Raw genomic sequence first — 20,230 nt, 5'->3', positions numbered from 1 at the left:
TAATTTACCTCAGAATTTACATAACAAAGTTAGCAAAGCTCGTTAATTGCAAATAAATAAATAAATGCAACAAAATGGAGTCTGCGCCGCTATTTTGTATTTACACTTTTGGCGCCAAAAAAATGAAACGGCAAATGAGGCAACGTTGAAGACTTTAAATCATTGGCGGAGTTTAACTTTCATATTTGTCCCTCACATTAGGAATCGCGGGAGTATTTAATTTATTTTTATTTGTAAATCATGAAAATAAATTAATAAAGGTGTCCAGTTTTTTTTTGGGGGGGGGGGCGTTGTCCCCCCGTGCCCCCTCCTCTCCCCCCTTCCCACCCAAACTGGGCCCACGCTGAAAGTTAACTTCTCGCACCGTCACTGCTGGCCAAGAGACACCGCATCGACCCAAACGGCCACAGACCAGCACCACTAACACCACCAACACCACTACCATCACCACCAACACCACTACCACCACCACCACCCTGCTCCATGCCCACCAACGGAGTACTGCACACTATATATATACCTCTGTGTCTCTGTATAAAGCCCTCTGTGTCCTGTGTGTACATGACCGCTGTACACGGCCACCACCAGCAGCAGCAGCAGCAGTGTTGGCAATGACCTGAAGCGGCCCTGGGCCTCCCCTAGGTCGACTCGGCACCAAATGCATCCTGCCTGGTGCGCTGTGCAGTGAACATCGCTGCTGGGCAGAGGCGAAGCCAGGCGGCTGTGGTGCTGACAGCCACCAACTCGTGAGCCGTCACGGCCTCCCTAGGCACTGCTGCCACTCGCTAGCGGGACTTGTCCACACCATCTACTGGCGGGAATTTGTGTGTAATCTGTTTCTCTAGTCTGTGTCGGTGTGTGTAGTACTGTGCATGCCTCTTGTGTCGTCTGTGTGTCTATGTGTGTCTAGGACTGTACGTAATTCTGCGTGTCTGTAGCATGCGAGTCCCTGTGTAGGATGTGTATCTGTCTCGAGTCTGTGTGTATATCGGTGTAGTGTGTGTGTCTCTCTAGTCTGTGTATAGTAATGTCTATGTTTCTCTGCGTTTCTAGTATGTGTTTGTCTCTGTGTGCAGGGAGTAGGCTGTGTATCGAGTGATTACACGGTAGAGAGTCGTCTGTGTGTGTGTGGGAGTTCCCAGCAGCGGCAGTGGTGACGTCACCAACCCCCCCCCCCCCACAGTGCTGGGTCACAGCAGCGAGGTGACGTCACCAACCCCCCCCCCCCCACAGTGCTGGGTCACAGCAGCGAGGTGACGTCACCAACCCCCCCCCCCCCCACAGTGCTGGGTCACAGCAGCGAGGTGACGTCACCAACCCCCCCCCACAGTGCTGGGTCACAGCAGCGAGGTGACGTCACCAACCCCCCCCCCCCCCACAGTGCTGGGTCGCAGCAGCGAGGTGACGTCTCCAACCCCCCCCCCCCCACAGTGCTGGGTCACAGCAGCGAGGTGACGTCACCAACCCCCCCCCCCCCACAGTGCTGGGTCACAGCAGCGAGGTGACGTCACCAACCCCCCCCCACAGTGCTGGGTCGCAGCAGCGAGGTGACGTCACCAACCCCCCCCCCCCCCACAGTGCTGGGTCACAGCAGCGAGGTGACGTCACCAACCCCCCCCCCCCCCACAGTGCTGGGTCACAGCAGCGAGGTGACGTCACCAACCCCCCCCCACAGTGCTGGGTCACAGCAGCGAGGTGACGTCACCAACCCCCCCCCCCCCCACAGTGCTGGGTCACAGCAGCGAGGTGACGTCACCAACCCCCCCCCCACAGTGCTGGGTCACAGCAGCGAGGTGACGTCACCAACCCCCCCCCCACACAGTGCTGGGTCACAGTAGCGAGGTGACGTCACCAACCCCCCCACCCCACAGTGCTGGGTCACAGCAGCGAGGTGACGTCACCAACCCCCCCCACCCCACAATGCTGGGTCACAGCAGCGAGGTGACGTCACCAACCCCCCCCCCCCACAGTGACGTCACCAACCCCCCCCACAGTGCTGGGTCACAGCAGCGAGGTGACGTCACCAACCCCCCCCCCCACAGTGCTGGGTCACAGCAGCGAGGTGACGTCACCAACCCCCCCCCACACAGTGCTGGGTCACAGTAGCGAGGTGACGTCACCAACCCCCCCCCCCCCCCACAGTGCTGGGTCACAGCAGCGAGGTGACGTCACCAACCCCCCCACCCCACAATGCTGGGTCACAGCAGCGAGGTGACGTCACCAACCCCCCCCCCCCACAGTGACGTCACCAACCCCCCCCACAGTGCTGGGTCACAGCAGCGAGGTGACGTCACCAACCCCCCCCCACAGTGCTGGGTCACAGCAGCGAGGTGACGTCACCAACCCCCCCCCCCCCACAGTGCTGGGTCGAAGCAGCGAGGTGACGTCTCCAACCCCCCCCCCCCCACAGTGCTGGGTCACAGCAGCGAGGTGACGTCACCAACCCCCCCCCCCCCCACAGTGCTGGGTCACAGCAGCGAGGTGACGTCACCAACCCCCCCCCCCACAGTGCTGGGTCACAGCAGCGAGGTGACGTCACCAACCCCCCCCCCCCCCCCACAGTGCTGGGTCACAGCAGCGAGGTGACGTCACCAACCCCCCCCCCACAGTGCTGGGTCACAGCAGCGAGGTGACGTCACCAACCCCCCCCCCACACAGTGCTGGGTCACAGCAGCGAGGTGACGTCACCAACCACCCCACCCCACAATGCTGGGTCACAGCAGCGAGGTGACGTCACCAACCCCCCCCCCCCACAGTGACGTCACCAACCCCCCCTACAGTGCTGGGTCACAGCAGCGAGGCTGCAGGGTGCAACTCAGTGCCTCTGTTTTTGTTGTCGCCAACGCGGTGACGTGGTGACGTCACAGAGCGGTGACGTGGTGACGTCATAGCTAGGCTGTAGGGTGCCCTTCAGGGCCTCTGTTTTTGTTGTCGCCAACGCGGTGACGTGGTGACGTCACCACGTTGGAGGAGCGTGCGTGGTGACGTCACCACGTCCATGACGCAGCAGCAGACAACTTGAACAGCTCGGACATTGTTGGCGCCTTTTGTGTTTGGTGCCATCTCTTTATTTGTTTATTAATTTGTATATTTAATTTGCTTGGCAGTGGCTGTGTAGAGGATTTGGTCATCGTGTTTAATTAATGAACGGCGTTGCAGGATGCAGTGAGCACGAATGACGCTGTACACAACTACATTGTTGTTGTTTGTATTCTGTATTTTTATTGTAGAATCGACGATACAAGCGTTACATTGCCTCTGTCGTACGCGTACATTTACACTTTTTAAAATCAATAATATTGTTTTGACGTAAAACTTTTCTTGACTGATGACGGCCGCGTGTGTTGCGATCAAAACGTCATGAATTTTTGGTTTCACATTTTACATTTTTATTTAATGTTTAGTATTACATTTTTCATATTCTTCTTTTTTTAATCTACGTGACTTTACCGAAAGAACGTAAAGAATATAATATTATTATTGTTGTATCTCTCCCACAACCCATGACACCACCAGTGTATAAGCACATCCCAGTTCACCATTGCTAATCACTGCACCCTACACCAGTCGCACTCCTCTGGCAGGGTGAATACATCCACGCTGGCTTCACACACAGACAGAGCGGTACCTATTTTATCACCCCCCACCCCCCCTATGAAGGTTGTGAGGATTGTTTACGCTCAGCCCCCCCGTTGTGATGGAGAGCCACGCAGCCCCGAGCCACCGACAGCCACCAGCCAGTCACGGGCGTGGCGCTGCGCGTGGCGGTGACGAGGGTGGCGAGCGCCGTGCGTCGTGGTGGCGTCTGCCCTCTGCGCTGTTCACGTTCACCTCTCTCAGGACGCGCCACTCAGATCCACAATCCTCACTGAGTCACCAACACCACCCAACACCCACAGCCCAGGGTGTAGGGGCTGAGTGAAAGTTTTATTAAACGAGTGCAACAGCGCCATGGAGTCGGCGCTGTAAAACGACAGCAGCCCCGCGTCCCAGTCCAGGTGGACCCCGACTCTCCGCGGAGGCTGCGGCACCGACAGTGACGTCACTACCCCGCCATGCCGCACTGAGAAGCTGTCGAAATCTTTCTGTAGACACCAGGAGACGTCGCTCCCTCCCAGGCTGCACTCAGCACCACGCCCTCTCCGTGGGATCGTCCCGTACGCGACTCCAACCCGACACCACCTCGCGCTCCCCACGTCCACCTCCCAGTAGTGCTGACCCGACGAGAAGCTCTCAGAGCACAGGGCTTGTCCCCAGACATCAAAGCGGTGTGGGTGATGGGGGCGACCCTGGGGGACATTGCTCCGCGTCATTGTCCTGAGATCCGAGGAAATCTGGAGTTCGTCGTGGGCTGAGTTTGTGTCCAGAGTCGGTGAGCGTCCATCTGTGGTGAGTATTAGTGTACACACACTAATATTAGTTAGTATTAGTGTACACACACTAATATTAGTTAGTGTTAGTGTACACATACTAATATTCGTTAGTATTAGTGTACACATACTAATATTAGTTAGTGTTAGTGTACACATACTAATATTAGTTAGTATTAGTGTACACATACTAATATTAGTTAGTATTAGTGTACACATACTAATATTAGTTAGTATTAGTGTACACAAACTAATATTCGTTAGTATTAGTGTACACATACTAATATTAGTTAGTATTAGTGTACACACACTAATATTAGTTAGTGTACACAAACTAATATTCGTTAGTATTAGTGTACACATACTAATATTAGTTAGTGTTAGTGTACACATACTAATATTAGTTAGTATTAGTGTACACACACTAATATTAGTTAGTATTAGTGTACACACACTAATATTAGTTAGTGTTAGTGTACACACACTAATATTCGTTAGTATTAGTGTACACACACTAATATTAGTTAGTGTTAGTGTACACACACTAATATTCGTTAGTATTAGTGTACACATACTAATATTAGTTAGTGTTAGTGTACACATACTAATATTAGTTAGTATTAGTGTACACAAACTAATATTCGTTAGTATTAGTGTACACAAACTAATATTCGTTAGTATTAGTGTACACATACTAATATTCGTTAGTATTAGTGTTCACATACTAATATTAGTCAGTATTAGTGTACACATACTAATATTAGTTAGTATTAGTGTACACATACTAATATTAGGTAGTATTAGTGTACACACACTAATATTAGTTAGTGTTAGTGTACACACACTAATATTAGGTAGTATTAGTGTACACATACTAATATTAGTTAGTATTAGTGTACACATACTAATATTAGTTAGTGTTAGTGTACACACACTAATATTCGTTAGTATTAGTGTACACACACTAATATTAGTTAGTGTTAGTGTACACACACTAATATTCGTTAGTATTAGTGTACACACACTAATATTCGTTAGTATTAGTGTACACACCCTAATATTCGTTAGTATTAGTGTACACACACTAATATTCGTTAGTATTAGTGTACACACACTAATATTCGTTAGTATTAGTGTACACACACTAATATTCGTTAGGATTAGTGTACATACACTAATATTCGTTAGTGTTAGTGTACACACACTAATATTCGTTAGGATTAGTGTACACATACTAATATTAGTTAGTGTTAGTGTACACACTAATATTAGTTAGTGTTAGTGTACACAAACTAATGTTCGTTAGTATTCGTGTACACACACTAATATTCGTTAGTATTAGTGTACACAAATTAATATTCGTTAGTATTAGTGTACACATACTAATATTCGTTAGTATTAGTGTACACATACTAATATTCGTTAGTATTAGTGTACACAAATTAATATTCGTTAGTATTAGTGTACACACACTAATATTCGTTAGTATTAGTGTACACAAATTAATATTCGTTAGTATTAGTGTACACACACTAATATTCGTTAGTATTAGTGTACACAAATTAATATTCGTTAGTATTAGTGTACACATACTAATATTCGTTAGTATTAGTGTACACATACTAATATTCGTTAGTATTAGTGTACACAAATTAATATTCGTTAGTATTAGTGTACACACACTAATATTCGTTAGTATTAGTGTACACAAATTAATATTCGTTAGTATTAGTGTACACACACTAATATTCGTTAGTATTAGTGTACACACACTAATATTCGTTAGTATTAGTGTACACAAATTAATATTCGTTAGTATTAGTGTACACATACTAATATTCGTTAGTATTAGTGTACACACACTAATATTCGTTAGTATTAGTGTACACAAATTAATATTCGTTAGTATTAGTGTACACATACTAATATTCGTTAGTATTAGTGTACACATACTAATATTCGTTAGTATTAGTGTACACACACTAATATTCGTTAGTATTAGTGTACACAAATTAATATTCGTTAGTATTAGTGTACACACACTAATATTAGTTAGTATTAGTGTACACACACTAATATTCGTTAGTATTAGTGTACACACACTAATATTCATTAGTATTAGTGTACACACACTAATATTCGTTAGTATTAGTGTACACACACTAATATTCGTTAGTATTAGTGTACACAAATTAATATTAGTTAGTGTACACACACTAATATTCGTTAGTATTAGTGTACACACACTAATATTCGTTAGTATTAGTGTACACACACTAATATTATTTAGTGTTAGTGTACACAAACTAATATTCGTTAGTATTAGTGTACACACACTAATATTCGTTAGTATTAGTGTACACATACTAATATTCGTTAGTATTAGTGTACACACACTAATATTAGTTAGTATTAGTGTACACAAACTAATATTCGTTAGTATTAGTGTACACATACTAATATTAGTTAGTATTAGTGTACACACACTAATATTAGTTAGTATTAGTGTACACAAACTAATATTCGTTAGTATTAGTGTACACATACTCATATTAGTTAGTATTAGTGTACACATACTAATATTAGTTAGTATTAGTGTAAATATACGAATATTCGTTGGTATTAGTGTACTCATACTAATATTCGTTAGTATTAGTGTACACATACTAATATTAGTTAGTATTAGTGTACACACACTAATATTAGTTAGTATTAGTGTACACAAACTAATATTCGTTAGTATTAGTGTACACACACTAATATTCGTTAGTATTAGTGTACACATACTAATATTCGTTAGTATTAGTGTACACACACTAATATTCGTTAGTGTTAGTGTACACAAACTAATATTCGTTAGTATTAGTGTACACAAACTAATATTCGTTAGTATTAGTGTACACACACTAATATTCGTTAGTGTTAGTGTACACATACTAATATTCGTTAGTATTAGTGTACACATACTAATATTAGTTAGTGTTAGTGTACACACACTAATATTCGTTAGTATTAGTGTACACACACTAATATTAGTTAGTGTTAGTGTACACATACTAATATTCGTTAGTATTAGTGTACACATACTAATATTAGTTAGTGTTAGTGTACACACACTAATATTCGTTAGTATTAGTGTACACACACTAATATTCGTTAGTATTAGTGTACACAAACTAATATTCGTTAGTATTAGTGTACACACACTAATATTCGTTAGTATTAGTGTACACACACTAATATTCGTTAGTATTAGTGTACACACACTAATATTCGTTAGTTTTAGTGTACACACACTAATATTCGTTAGTATTAGTGTACACATACTAATATTCGTTAGTATTAGTGTACACATACTAATATTCGTTAGTATTAGTGTACATATACTAATATTCGTTATTATTAGTGTACACAAATTAATATTCGTTAGTATTAGTGTACACATACTAATATTCGTTAGTATTAGTGTACACATACTAATATTCGTTAGTATTAGTGTACACAAATTAATATTCGTTAGTATTAGTGTACACATACTAATATTCGTTAGTATTAGTGTACACATACTAATATTTGTTAGTATTAGTGTACACAAACTAATATTCATTAGTATTAATGTACATATACGAATATTCGTTAGTATTAGGGTATACAAACTAATATTTGTTAGTATTAGTGTACACACACTAATATTCGTTAGTATTAGGGTACACAAATTAATATTCGTTAGAATTAGTGTACACACACTAATATTCGTTAGTATTAGTGTACACAAACTAATATTCGTTAGTATTAGGGTATACAAACTAATATTCGTTAGAATTAGTGTACACACACTAATATTCGTTAGTATTAGTGTACACAAACTAATATTCGTTAGTATTAGTGTACACAAATTAATATTCGTTAGTATTAGTGTACACAAACTAATATTCGTTAGTATTAGTGTACACTTACTAATATTCGTTAGTATTAGTGTTCACAAACTAATATTCGTTAGTATTAGTGTACAATTACTAATATTCGTTAGTATTAGTGTACACATACTAATATTCGTTAGTATTAGTGTACACACACTAATATTCGTTAGTATTAATGTACACAAACTAATATTAGTTAGTATTAGTGTACACACACTAATTTTCGTTAGTATTAGTGTACACAAACTAATATTAGTTAGTATTAGTATACACACACTAATATTCGTTAGTATTATTGTACACAAATTAATATTCGTTAGTATTGGTGTACACATACTAATATTCGTTAGTATTAGTGTTCACAAACTAATATTCGTTAGTATTAGTGTACAATTACTAATATTCGTTAGTATTGGTGTACACATACTAATATTCGTTAGTATTAGTGTACATAAACTAATATTCGTTAGTATTGGTGTACACATACTAATATTCGTTAGTATTAGTGTACACTTACTAATATTCGTTAGTATTAGTGTACACTTACTAATATTCGTTAGTATTAGTGTACACATACTAATATTCGTTAGTATTAGTGTACACACACTATATTCGTTAGTATTAGTGTGCACAAACTAATATTCGTTAGTATTAGTGTACACACACTATATTCGTTAGTATTAGTGTACACAAACTAATATTAGTTAGTGTTAGTGTACACACTAATATTAGTTAGTTTTAGTGTACACATACTAATATTAGTTAGTATTAGTGTACACCCACTAATATTTGTTAGTGTTAGTGTACACACACTAATATTAGTTCGTATTAGTGTACACGTACTAATATTAGTTTTAGTGTACACAAACTAATATTCGTTAGAATTAGAGTACACTTACTAATATTCATTAATATTAGTGTACACAAACTAATATTCGTTAGTATTAGTGTACACAAATTAATATTCGTTAGTATTAGTGTACACAAACTAATATTCGTTAGTATTAGTGTACACTTACTAATATTCGTTAGTATTAGTGTTCACAAACTAATATTCGTTAGTATTAGTGTACAATTACTAATATTCGTTAGTATTAGTGTACACATACTAATATTCGTTAGTATTAGTGTACACACACTAATATTCGTTAGTATTAATGTACACAAACTAATATTAGTTAGTATTAGTGTACACACACTAATTTTCGTTAGTATTAGTGTACACAAACTAATATTAGTTAGTATTAGTGTACACACACTAATATTCGTTAGTATTAGTGTACACACACTAATATTCGTTAGTATTATTGTACACAAATTAATATTCGTTAGTATTAGTGTACATAAACTAATATTCGTTAGTATTGGTGTACACATACTAATATTCGTTAGTATTAGTGTACACTTACTAATATTCGTTAGTATTAGTGTACACTTACTAATATTCGTTAGTATTAGTGTACACATACTAATATTCGTTAGTATTAGTGTACACACACTATATTCGTTAGTATTAGTGTGCACAAACTAATATTCGTTAGTATTAGTGTACACACACTATATTCGTTAGTATTAGTGTACACAAACTAATATTAGTTAGTGTTAGTGTACACACTAATATTAGTTAGTTTTAGTGTACACATACTAATATTAGTTAGTATTAGTGTACACCCACTAATATTCGTTAGTGTTAGTGTACACACACTAATATTAGTTCGTATTAGTGTACACGTACTAATATTAGTTTTAGTGTACACAAACTAATATTCGTTAGAATTAGTGTACACATAATAATATTCGTTAGTATTAGTGTACACACACTAGTATTCGTTAGTGTTAGTGTACACACACTAATATTAGTTCCTATTAGTGTCCACGTACTAATATTAGTTTTAGTGTACACAAACTAATATTCGTTATAATTAGTGTACACATACTAATATTCGTGTGTGCAGTGGTAGTGAAGAGCGGTGATGATACCAGGACCACGATGTAAACGCCACTCTCACACCCACACACAGACATTGTGTGTCACAGCCTCGCACACTCTCACACCCACACACAGACATTGTGTGTCACAGCCTTGCACACTCTCACACCCACACACAGACATTTTGTGTCACAGTCTCGCACACTCTCACACCCACACACAGACATTGTGTGTCACAGCCTCGCACACTCTCACACCCACACACAGACATTGTGTGTCACAGTCTCGCACACTCTCACACCCACACACAGACATTGTGTGTCACAGCCTCGCACACTCTCACACCCACACACAGACATTGTGTGTCACAGTCTCGCACACTCTCACATCCACACACACACATTGTGTGCCACAGCCTCGCACACTCTCACACCCACACACAGACATTGTGTGTCACAGCCTCGCACACTCTCACACCCACGCACAGACATTGTGTGTCACAGCCTCGCACACTCTCACATCCATACACACACATTGTGTGTCACAGCCTCGCACACTCTCACATCCACACACAGACATTGTGTGTTACAGCCTCGCACACTCTCACATCCACACACAGACATTGTGTGTTACAGCCTCGCACACTCTCACATCCATACACACACATTGTGTGTCACAGCCTCGCACACTCTCACATCGACACACAAACATTGTGTGTTACAGCCTCGCACACTCTCACATCTACACACAGACATTGTGTGTCACAGCCTCGCACACTCTCACATCCACACACACACATTGTGTGTCACAGCCTCGCACACCCTCACACCCACACACAGACATTGTGTGTCACAGCCTCGCACACTCTCACACCCACACACAGACATTGTGTGTCACAGCCTCGTACACTCTCACACCCACACACAGACATTGTGTGTCACAGCCTCGAACACTCTCACATCCACACACAGACATTGTGTGTCACAGCCTCGCACAATCTCACACCCACACACAGACAACTGTGTGTCACAGCCTCGCACACTCTCACATCCACACACAGACATTGCGTGTCACAGCCTCGCACACTCTCACATCCACACACAGACATTGTGTGTCACATCCTCGCACACTCTCACATCCACACACAGACATTGTGTGTCACAGCCTCGCACACTCTCACATCCACACACAGACATTGTGTGTCACAGCCTCGCACACTCTCACACTCACACACAGACATTGTGTGTCACAGCCTCGCACACTCTCACATCCACGCACACACATTTTGTGTCACAGCCTCGCACACTCTCACATCCACACACAGACATTGTGTGTCACTCCGCTGCTGGATGAGCGCCTCATCGCGCCGTGCGCGCCCTGGGGGGGTTATTTGACCATACTTCACCACTCTCGTCAGTGCCGTTGGCGATGGTGGGGATCGTGAACGTAGAAGCGTAGAGGTACAGTACAACAATGGTTCACGCTGCACTGCCCTCTGCTGCCCACCCCGTCACAACAGTAAAAAGTGTTATTTATTTATTTATTTAAATAAATGTCGATGCCCAAAGCTCTGCCTCCGGGTTTTCCCTCCACTAGCAGCGACTATTTGCCTGCTACTATGAATGTCCACACGGTGACGATATGAGCCCCTTGGTTGAGCTGTCGTGTGTGGTGTCCAGGTCGCTTCTGGACAAGATCTACACAGCTCAGTGGGGCCTTGTCTGGTTAAATAAAATAAGTTCAGTCTATGGTTCTCCATGTATCTCTATTAGTCCCTTTGTATCTTTATGGTTCTCGCTGTGTGACTATGGGTCTAGTATCTATATGGGTCTCAATGTATCTATATGGGTATCTATGTATATTTGACTGCTGATATAAATGTCCACGTGATGACGATGATGATGTCATCCATTTGGTTGCGCTATCATTTGTGACGGCCAGCTCGCTTCTGAACAGGAGCTACTTAGCTCAGTGGGGCCCTACACCTGGTCAAATAAAAATTGGTTAAATAGGTGGGTCAGAGAGCCCCGCAGCCTATAGCACCTGCTATGCATGGTTGTCACCCAGCACTAGCCAAGCTCAACGCTGCTTAGCCAGAAATCGACCCCACGTTGTGCAGCGCGTCAGCCGCTGTCCCATCGCTCCCTCGGTGTGTATACTAACTGTTAAACATATAAACTAGTGGGTAGTGGGTGAATGAGTGGGGGTTTAGGTAGGTGAATGAGTGGGTGAATGAGTGGGTGAATGAGTGGGTGAGTGAGTAGGTGAATGAGTGGGTGAGTGAATAGGTGAATGAGTGGGTGAGTGAGTAGGTGAATGAGTAGGTGAGTCGGGGTGTGCGTAGGTTAGTGAGTGGGTGAATGAGTGGGTGAGTGAGTAAGTGAGTGGGTGAATGAGTGGGTGTGAGGAGTGGTAACGTAGCGGTATGCACACTGCACTGCGTGTAGAAGCGACCTGGCCACACATACTGATTGCTCATCGAAGTGGCTTTTCACGTGGAAATGTATAGCAGCCAAATACCCTAAAGGCAGATTTCTAAATGTGGAGGGAAAAAACCGGAAGACTCAGAGAAAAAATGAGGATCTTGCACTGAAACTCTGAGACCCAGTCAATCATTTACCCTTTGTGTTGTTGACAATCTTTCACCCAGCACCTGGGTGCCCGTTTCATGACCTGAATGTATGCAGGTCTCCCTTGCCAAGGGGTCACGCTGCATTAATGCACTCAAGCCTGGTGAAATAAAGGACGCCCTAAAAATAGGTTGGATTTGTCGACAATGCAGAGTCTGTAATGGAGTCTAACGAAGATCGTCGTGGCAGAGCGACGTACCGAGAAAAGGCAGAAGCTTAGTTTGGACGCCGCACACTGAGATGACTTTTCCGAGGTTCAGACCGTGGGAGACGGAGGCTGGGTCATCCTGAGTCTCCTGAGAGATGGAGCTGCTCCTACACTCACAGCACAGGAACACACAGAGTCGAATGAGGTTCCATGTCTCTCTACACACAGCACAGGACACACAGAGTCTAATGAGGGGTCATGTCTCTGTACACATGGGCAATACAGAAAGCCCACGACTTGCGAACGCCGGTACTTACAAACCAGCTTCCATTGAATATAAAAAAAATTACATTGATTGAAAGTGCAAACTCGCAGTTGCAAACTGAACCGCATAACTATTTTGTTCAGATGAGCGATCCTCTGCGGGGTGTAATGAGCCGGCCTCGTTCTGGGAGTGTTTGCATGTGTACGGACATTGTGTGTGTGTGTGTGAAAGTGTGGGGGGTCTGTCCCGAGACCTCGTGTCAGCGAGCCTTCCACATTTCTCGTGGCCTCAAAGTGCACCTGGCCTGGCACAGGCGCCGTGGTAACGTCGCCATCACTTAGTGGCGAATGGCGGGTATTGGTGTGGGGAGCGGTAGTGTCACGGTGAGTGCACTGTGCTACGAACGCGGCGACCTGAGTTCGTGTCTTGCTCACAGCCAACACCAGGAGCTGGAGTGCGGTGTGAACATCGCCACCGGGGAGACAAAAGCAGTGGGCCGTGACGCTGGCCACCCACCCCTCGTGTGCCACAGTGGCGGCCATCTTGGGCACTGCTCGCTGAGAGAACTTGCCCCAAACAGCCTGTCAAGGCTACACGGGGGATTGTTGTCGTTGGGGTGTCTTTGTCTTTGTGTGTGCATGCGTGCCCCGTTTGTTGTGGTGACTCATTTCCCCCCTTCCGACTACAAGCTAGCGTAAATGTAAGTGAAAATAAAGTTAGTTTTCTATTCATGTTAATTTATTTTAAGTTGAATTTACTATAGAGTACATTTTTCAGAATTAGATGCAAATGTACAACATTTCTTCTTAATTATGAGTTTAATAATGCTTCCCTCTATGTTGAACCGTAACACATTTTAAAACCGTGTTGACATTTAAATATGGTGCATTATTGTTTTCGAATTACTAACCGTTCGACTTACGAACGAGTCTCAGGAACAAATTACGTGTGTAACGCGAAGACTGCCTGTATGGGATACAATTGACCATATGGGTTCCAACTGCATAAAAGGGTTTATGAGGAATCACATCACGACCGTTTGCTGATTTGTCCACCAGGTGGCAGCCAGAGCTCGAGTGTGAGTCTGGGTTGGTACTGACCTGAGACTCTCATGCAGGGGATCCTGAAAAACACAAACCCGCATTTCACATTAACATTGACATCCTACACAGATGCCCCACCTCCACACAGTCACCTGCTATTTACAGCGGAGTGCGACATCAGGGAATTAGCAAATACCTGCACACTGATAATGGTGAAAAACAGGGTTCGTTTAACTGGACACGGACTGACGTCTAAATATGACAAAACCACTTTAAACAGGTCTTGTCCAGCACCTACACGAATGGTTTAATAATGCGCAACAACTCATGTATTGAACTCTCAATAAACTTAACTTTTTAACATTTTATCAGGTAAGGGCCACTGAACTATGTCGCTCTTTTTCATACGCAACTTGGCGATCACAAATGACAGCTCAACGAAGTGGCTTATCAAGTGGGAATTTATAGTGGCTGCCTAATACTCTGAAAGTGTGATGTTCATTATAAATGTGGAAGAAAAATCAGAGGAGCCGGAGAAAAATCTATGGGACCATGGGGAGAAAGAGAGTGAAAAAAATGCAAAGTCTAAATTTGCAGCAGGTATCGTCAGGGTCGGGGTCAAACACACGACCTTCTGCATAGCAGGCGAGGTAAATGGCGATGTACTGGACAAGTCCAGGTCTGAATGTCACACGGAAGCAAACGCGCGTCTATTTCTGGACACCGCCGCTTGCGCCCAGGTCGAAAAACACTGAAATAAGATTTCCAACATTGTCAACGTCTCACAGAGCGGTGCGCCTCTGCTGGTTGTAGATAAACCCTCTGATAAACCAAGGCTGTGAGTATAAAATATAAACATAGTTTTTATACCTTACCAGTTAAGGCCCATTGAGCTATATAGCTTTGCTTCAGAAGTAACCTTGCCACAAATGATAACTCAAGAAAGTGGCTCATCACGTGTAAATTTATAGCAGCAAAATACTCTAAACGCGTGATGTTGATTCTAAATGTGGATGCAAACTCCGAATATACAGCAGACGTCAGGGTTGTTATCGAACCCACGACCTCCTGCATACCAGGCGAGGTAGCTAACATCTCCTAGCCACCACAGCGAGTGAATGGAGGTGGTGCCACCTGCAGGAAGGAGAGCGGGTCCTGCACGGCGAGGGCGGCGAGCAGCTGGTTGATCTCCTGCTCCAGGCCGCGTGCTCTGCTCTCGTAGCGAGCGATGTCCGCCTGGATGCGGGACAGCACGGAGCGGCCCTCCTCGTCCGCGCGCTCCAGCGCCTCCCTCTCCTCCTCCTTCAGCTGCTCCCTCCGGCGCTCAAACTCTCGGCTGATCCGCGCCTTGGTCCCACGCAGAGACTCCTACGCAGATATACGATGACACGCTGTTGAAACGCAACACGACACATTGCGATGTGACTTCATATACGACTTCGATACGGCCACGTCTCATAACTCCGTACAAAGAGGCGGGTGACTTAATTTTTGAGAACATCGAGTAATGAAATGCATGAAAGGAGGAGATTTAGTGAGGATATTCATGGCACTCATGCCAAAATCTAAGTACCCGTATTGTTTGCGTGTTTGTCTATATCTGCACGTGTCTGTCTCTGTACTTGCACGTGTCTGTGTGTCTCTTTGTACCTGCACGTGTCTGTGTGTCTCTCTGTATCTACACGTGTCTGTGTGTCTCTCTGTATCTACACGTGTCTGTGTGTCTCTCTCTACTTGCACGTGTCTGTGTGTCTCTCTCTACTTGCACGTGTCTGTGTGTCTCTCTGTACCTGCACGTGTCTGTGTGTCTCTCTGTACCTGCACGTGTCTGTGTGTCTCTCTGTATCTGCACGTGTCTGTGTGTCTCTCTGTACCTGCACGTGTCTGTGTGTCTCTCTGTACCTGCACGTGTCTGTGTGTCTCTCTGTACCTGCACGTGTCTGTGTGTCTCTCTGTATCTGCACGTGTCTGTGTGTCTCTGTGTACCTGCACGCGCTTGTATTCACCCTTGAGCTGCTGTGTCCGTGATTCTGCGGTAGTCTTCTTCTCCTCTCTCCCCGTCTTCTCGAGTCTGAACGCCTCCTATACACGCGGTAGACAAATACGCAATGTTTGGTACTCCCATCATTATCATCATCAACTAGCCCATGTCTTTAACCCGGAGCCTTGCAGGCCAGTTTTCTGGATCGCCCAGGGATAATCATCGCCCTTTGAATCTTCCAACCTCCCACATTGTGCTGTGGTCTTCAGGAGGCAACACAACAGCCGTGTCTGAGGTAGGTGGCTGGATCACAGCGTGGTGTATTGAGGAGTCCCCACTCCCACGCTCGTGTTTTCTCCAGTTTTTTTCAACAATGGAATCTTGCGAAACCGATCAACATAACCCTCCGAGATATCTACAGCACACACTTTGCATGACGGTGAAGTAAATACCAAAACTTAAATCCGAAATCTTACAGGAAACCAAGCTGAGTGCCAGAGCTGTGTTAGGGTGCAGACAGCTCTGGTGCTGATGGGGCTGCTGCTCGCGTGTGTTGGGACAAGTTGGACAGGACTCAGGGGATGGGAGAGCCATGTGACCAGGTTCGGAGCATGCTAACCACTACACCACCGCTCCCCAAAGCAGGAACAACCGCACACTCATGTCACAGTTTAAACATTTCTAGAAATGCAGTGTGTGTGGTAATAGTAATTTAAGGAATATTGCTACAAGTACATATATGCAGATTAAATTTAACAAGTCGGCTTTGGCGACCAATACTATTCATAAAATCTTTTTTGGGTTAGGTCGTGTAAATCCAAATGTGTCGTTAAACCCGCCACAACCCGACTCAGTCAATTAGTAAGGTTCGTCATGTTAACAAAACGTGCCAATTAGTTACTAGTTCAGCACCACCGGTGTGTTGGAAAGTAAACTCACAACATTTACAATTAGAGTACCATGACGGTTTGCTTCACTACTAATTACAACCAGCATCATCAGGCGACAGCCAGAATTGAATATGCAGAATAACATTGTCAGTAGCAGGAAACACAATAATGTCAATATTAACACTATCATATTAACATTCTAACGATAAGAGGAATATTACCAGCAGCAACAACGACAACAGAAACAACAAGCACATCCATAGTCATGATGATGATGATTGACTTGAATATCCTTTATTGTGATGTTTGACTTAAGCTGTCCCCATTTTATTGCCCCTGGCAGGGCCTGATACTGGCAGGATTAAGCGCTGTGAACGTGAATCTCTGACCACGTCAAGTCCCACCCAGTCTGCTGCCTGTGTGGCCTTAGACCCGCACTCTGTTGCCCCATTTCACCTGCCAATAAAAGCGTCGCAGGCTAAACGCTCTGGTAGTTGGCCAAGCGTCATCGTGACAGCGCTCAACCACAATCCACTGCTCTGTCACGGAATGCAAACACACGGCGTCTATGTTAGAGGCAGGGTGGCATTTTAGACACAAAACATTGCTACAGAATCAAATCTAAATCTGCCCTATGGACAATCAACCTATGCCTGACGGCCTGTCTCTCCCACTGGAATGGCCTTACATTTGCCTATTCTAAGTCCAAGGTCAGTGCACTTTTGAACCGTCTCACGTTTGAAGTATCTTGTGTTAGTCCAAATTTCTTTCTACCCATCATTGCTACTCACAAGTACGAATCTTATAATGCCAAGTGTATTTTGCAACTTTGCCAGCCATGTCACAAAGTGATTTGTCTTCTAACGAAACCATGGAACAAACTGCTTTGCTGTCCATTCAAATCAACATTGCCCTCTTCCGTGTGATTTGATTGACCGTCAACCATGCTGACACAATAGGAGGTACCTAATAATACGCAGATCTAAATGATAAAATACACAATCTCTATCTGAACAATACACACACACACAGGATGATGCAGTCACACGGCGGGATATTTAGTTACAGCAGCGATTAATATCTCACCTGCTTCGTCTGTTGTGCATTCTTTATTGTCATAACCTCATGCCCTCGATGTTCCCCAGCGATGGTGCACACTGTGCAGACCGGGCTCTTATCTTGTTCACAGTAAAGAATGAGCTCCTGTCTGTGCTCCTGGCACTGTCGCTCCTCCAGGTTCGCGATGGGAGCCACCAGGAGGTGTTCTCTCAACCTGGGATTCTCCATGTGAGGCTTCAAGTGCTTCGCACAGTAGGACGTCTCACATCTCAGGCAGGTCTTCACTGCAGGGGTCGGGCCGTCAGTGCAGTTGTCACACACGACAACCGCGGCCATCCCGTCTCCAACTCTGAGCTGCTCCGCCAGGTTGGCGAGGGCCACGTTCCTCCTCAGCTGGGGTCGCACAGGGAAGGTCGCTCGGCACTGCGGGCAGCTGAAGCTGCTCGCCGTCTCCCAGGCGGCCTCCAGGCACCGCAGGCAGAACGAGTGTCCGCAGCTCAGCGTGGAGGGGCAGACGAACTTGCCCAGGCAGATGGAGCAGCGCAGCTCACTATCCACACTCTCACTGGGAGTCGCGCTCGCTATGACCCATGGCTTCGCTGGGATCGCTCGCTGTGTGGCTCAGAGAGACGCTGGACCAGGACTTCTCTCTTATAGCGACGGTGAAGAAGGAAGTAAAATACTTGAAATGCTTTCATTGTCGTCACTGACATCACGAGACACCGCCTGGAATGTGAACCCGCGCCCTGAGGTGCGCAAACAGCAGCCTCAAGGTGAACACGGCTACTGTACACACGTTGACATTTAAAGAAAAGAGTGCTGTTGTTCATATAAATCGGTGAGGCTCAGCTGCGGTGGCTCATTCGTGAGATGAGTGTCGAGAGATACACTCATCCTTCTACAGCAAGTTGGTGGCAAGATGTTATCTCCCTCTCCAGGTATACAGGAGGTGGTGGGATTTGATCCCTACCCTGACGCCTGCTTTATATTTAAAGTTTGCGTCTCTCTCTCTCTCTCTTCGTGGTCGCGTGAATTTTTCTCCGGGCCCTCCGGTTTTCCCTCCGCATTTACAATCAACATCACGCGTTTGGAGTAGTTGGCTGCAATACATTTCCACGTGATAAGCCATAATTTGTGGCCAGGTCGTTTCTGAAAAATAGCTACACAGCTCAGTGAGCCTTACCTGCTAAAATTAAAATAATTAGTTGGCATAGTTGTAGATATCTCATGATGTCTTGTAACTCCATCTCCGTGTAATTACCCCAACGTGACAAGTTGCTTGAATGTCATCGTGGCATCAGAAAAATAAGTAATATTTAAAAAAAAAAATTTTAAACACGCTTTTATGAAATGTAATAGTAATCGCTGGCAGAACTCCACGACTCCAGGAAGTGGCCCCAAAGCTTGCCACGAAGTAAGGAATGTGGCCAATTACAGCCAATGTCAGTTTACCGTGAACAATTAGAACCAAACCGAAACATAACATATGAAAAATAATGTTTAAAAATAAAGATTTTTTAATTTTTTATGATAGATTGTCATCAGTGTGACATAAGTATACCAAGTTTGCAGTCGATACCACATTGGGAAGTGGGTTAAAATTGAGTTACAAGATTTGAGGATACAACAACAACAACGACAACAGACAGAGTGAGTTAAAAGAAAGCGCGTATTAATAAAAACAAATTGCGTGTAGCCTCCCGTGACAGATCCTGGAATCTTGAGCCTTTTGCTAGCAGTGTGAATCTATCACCAACTCTACCTGCCTCCATCACTCACTGCTGGCGATGTCACCGTCTCTCACTCTCACCTTGTCCGAGACTGCAGATCCCCGTGCCGGCCATTCACAGCCGCACCCACCGCTTGCTTCACCTGCGTTGTTGTTTCACATTCACACGCACGGCTACTCAACACGCATGCACACGCAGCAACACAAATCCCCATCGGCGTTCATCGTTATTGCAAAAAATTAAAAACAAATATAACTAAACTAT

The 20,230-nt window shown here is 44.4% G+C and overlaps 1 protein-coding gene across 1 annotated transcript; it reads right to left on the bottom strand.

Moving 5' to 3' along the window:
- Window positions 1-3,186: 3,186 nt before the first annotated feature.
- On the bottom strand, window positions 3,187-19,197 carry LOC144733124 (tripartite motif-containing protein 16-like). Its single transcript, XM_078614889.1, has 6 exons — window positions 18,264-19,197; window positions 16,293-16,388; window positions 15,441-15,674; window positions 14,364-14,386; window positions 13,050-13,165; window positions 3,187-4,384 (listed from the first exon to the last, which is right to left on the bottom strand). Exons 1-6 carry the CDS (start codon window positions 18,570-18,572, stop codon window positions 3,837-3,839), a joined length of 1,326 nt encoding a protein of 441 aa, XP_078471015.1. The 5' UTR covers window positions 18,573-19,197; the 3' UTR covers window positions 3,187-3,836.
- Between the last annotated feature and the right edge of the window lie 1,033 nt (window positions 19,198-20,230).

The sequence above is a fragment of the Lampetra planeri genome, chromosome 45 (genome assembly GCF_965212315.1).
Source record: "Lampetra planeri chromosome 45, kcLamPlan1.2.h2, whole genome shotgun sequence".
In the NCBI taxonomy this organism is placed as follows: domain Eukaryota; kingdom Metazoa; phylum Chordata; class Hyperoartia; order Petromyzontiformes; family Petromyzontidae; genus Lampetra; species Lampetra planeri.
Note: the sequence above shows the minus strand (reverse complement) of the source record. Positions and strands in the feature narration are given on the sequence as shown.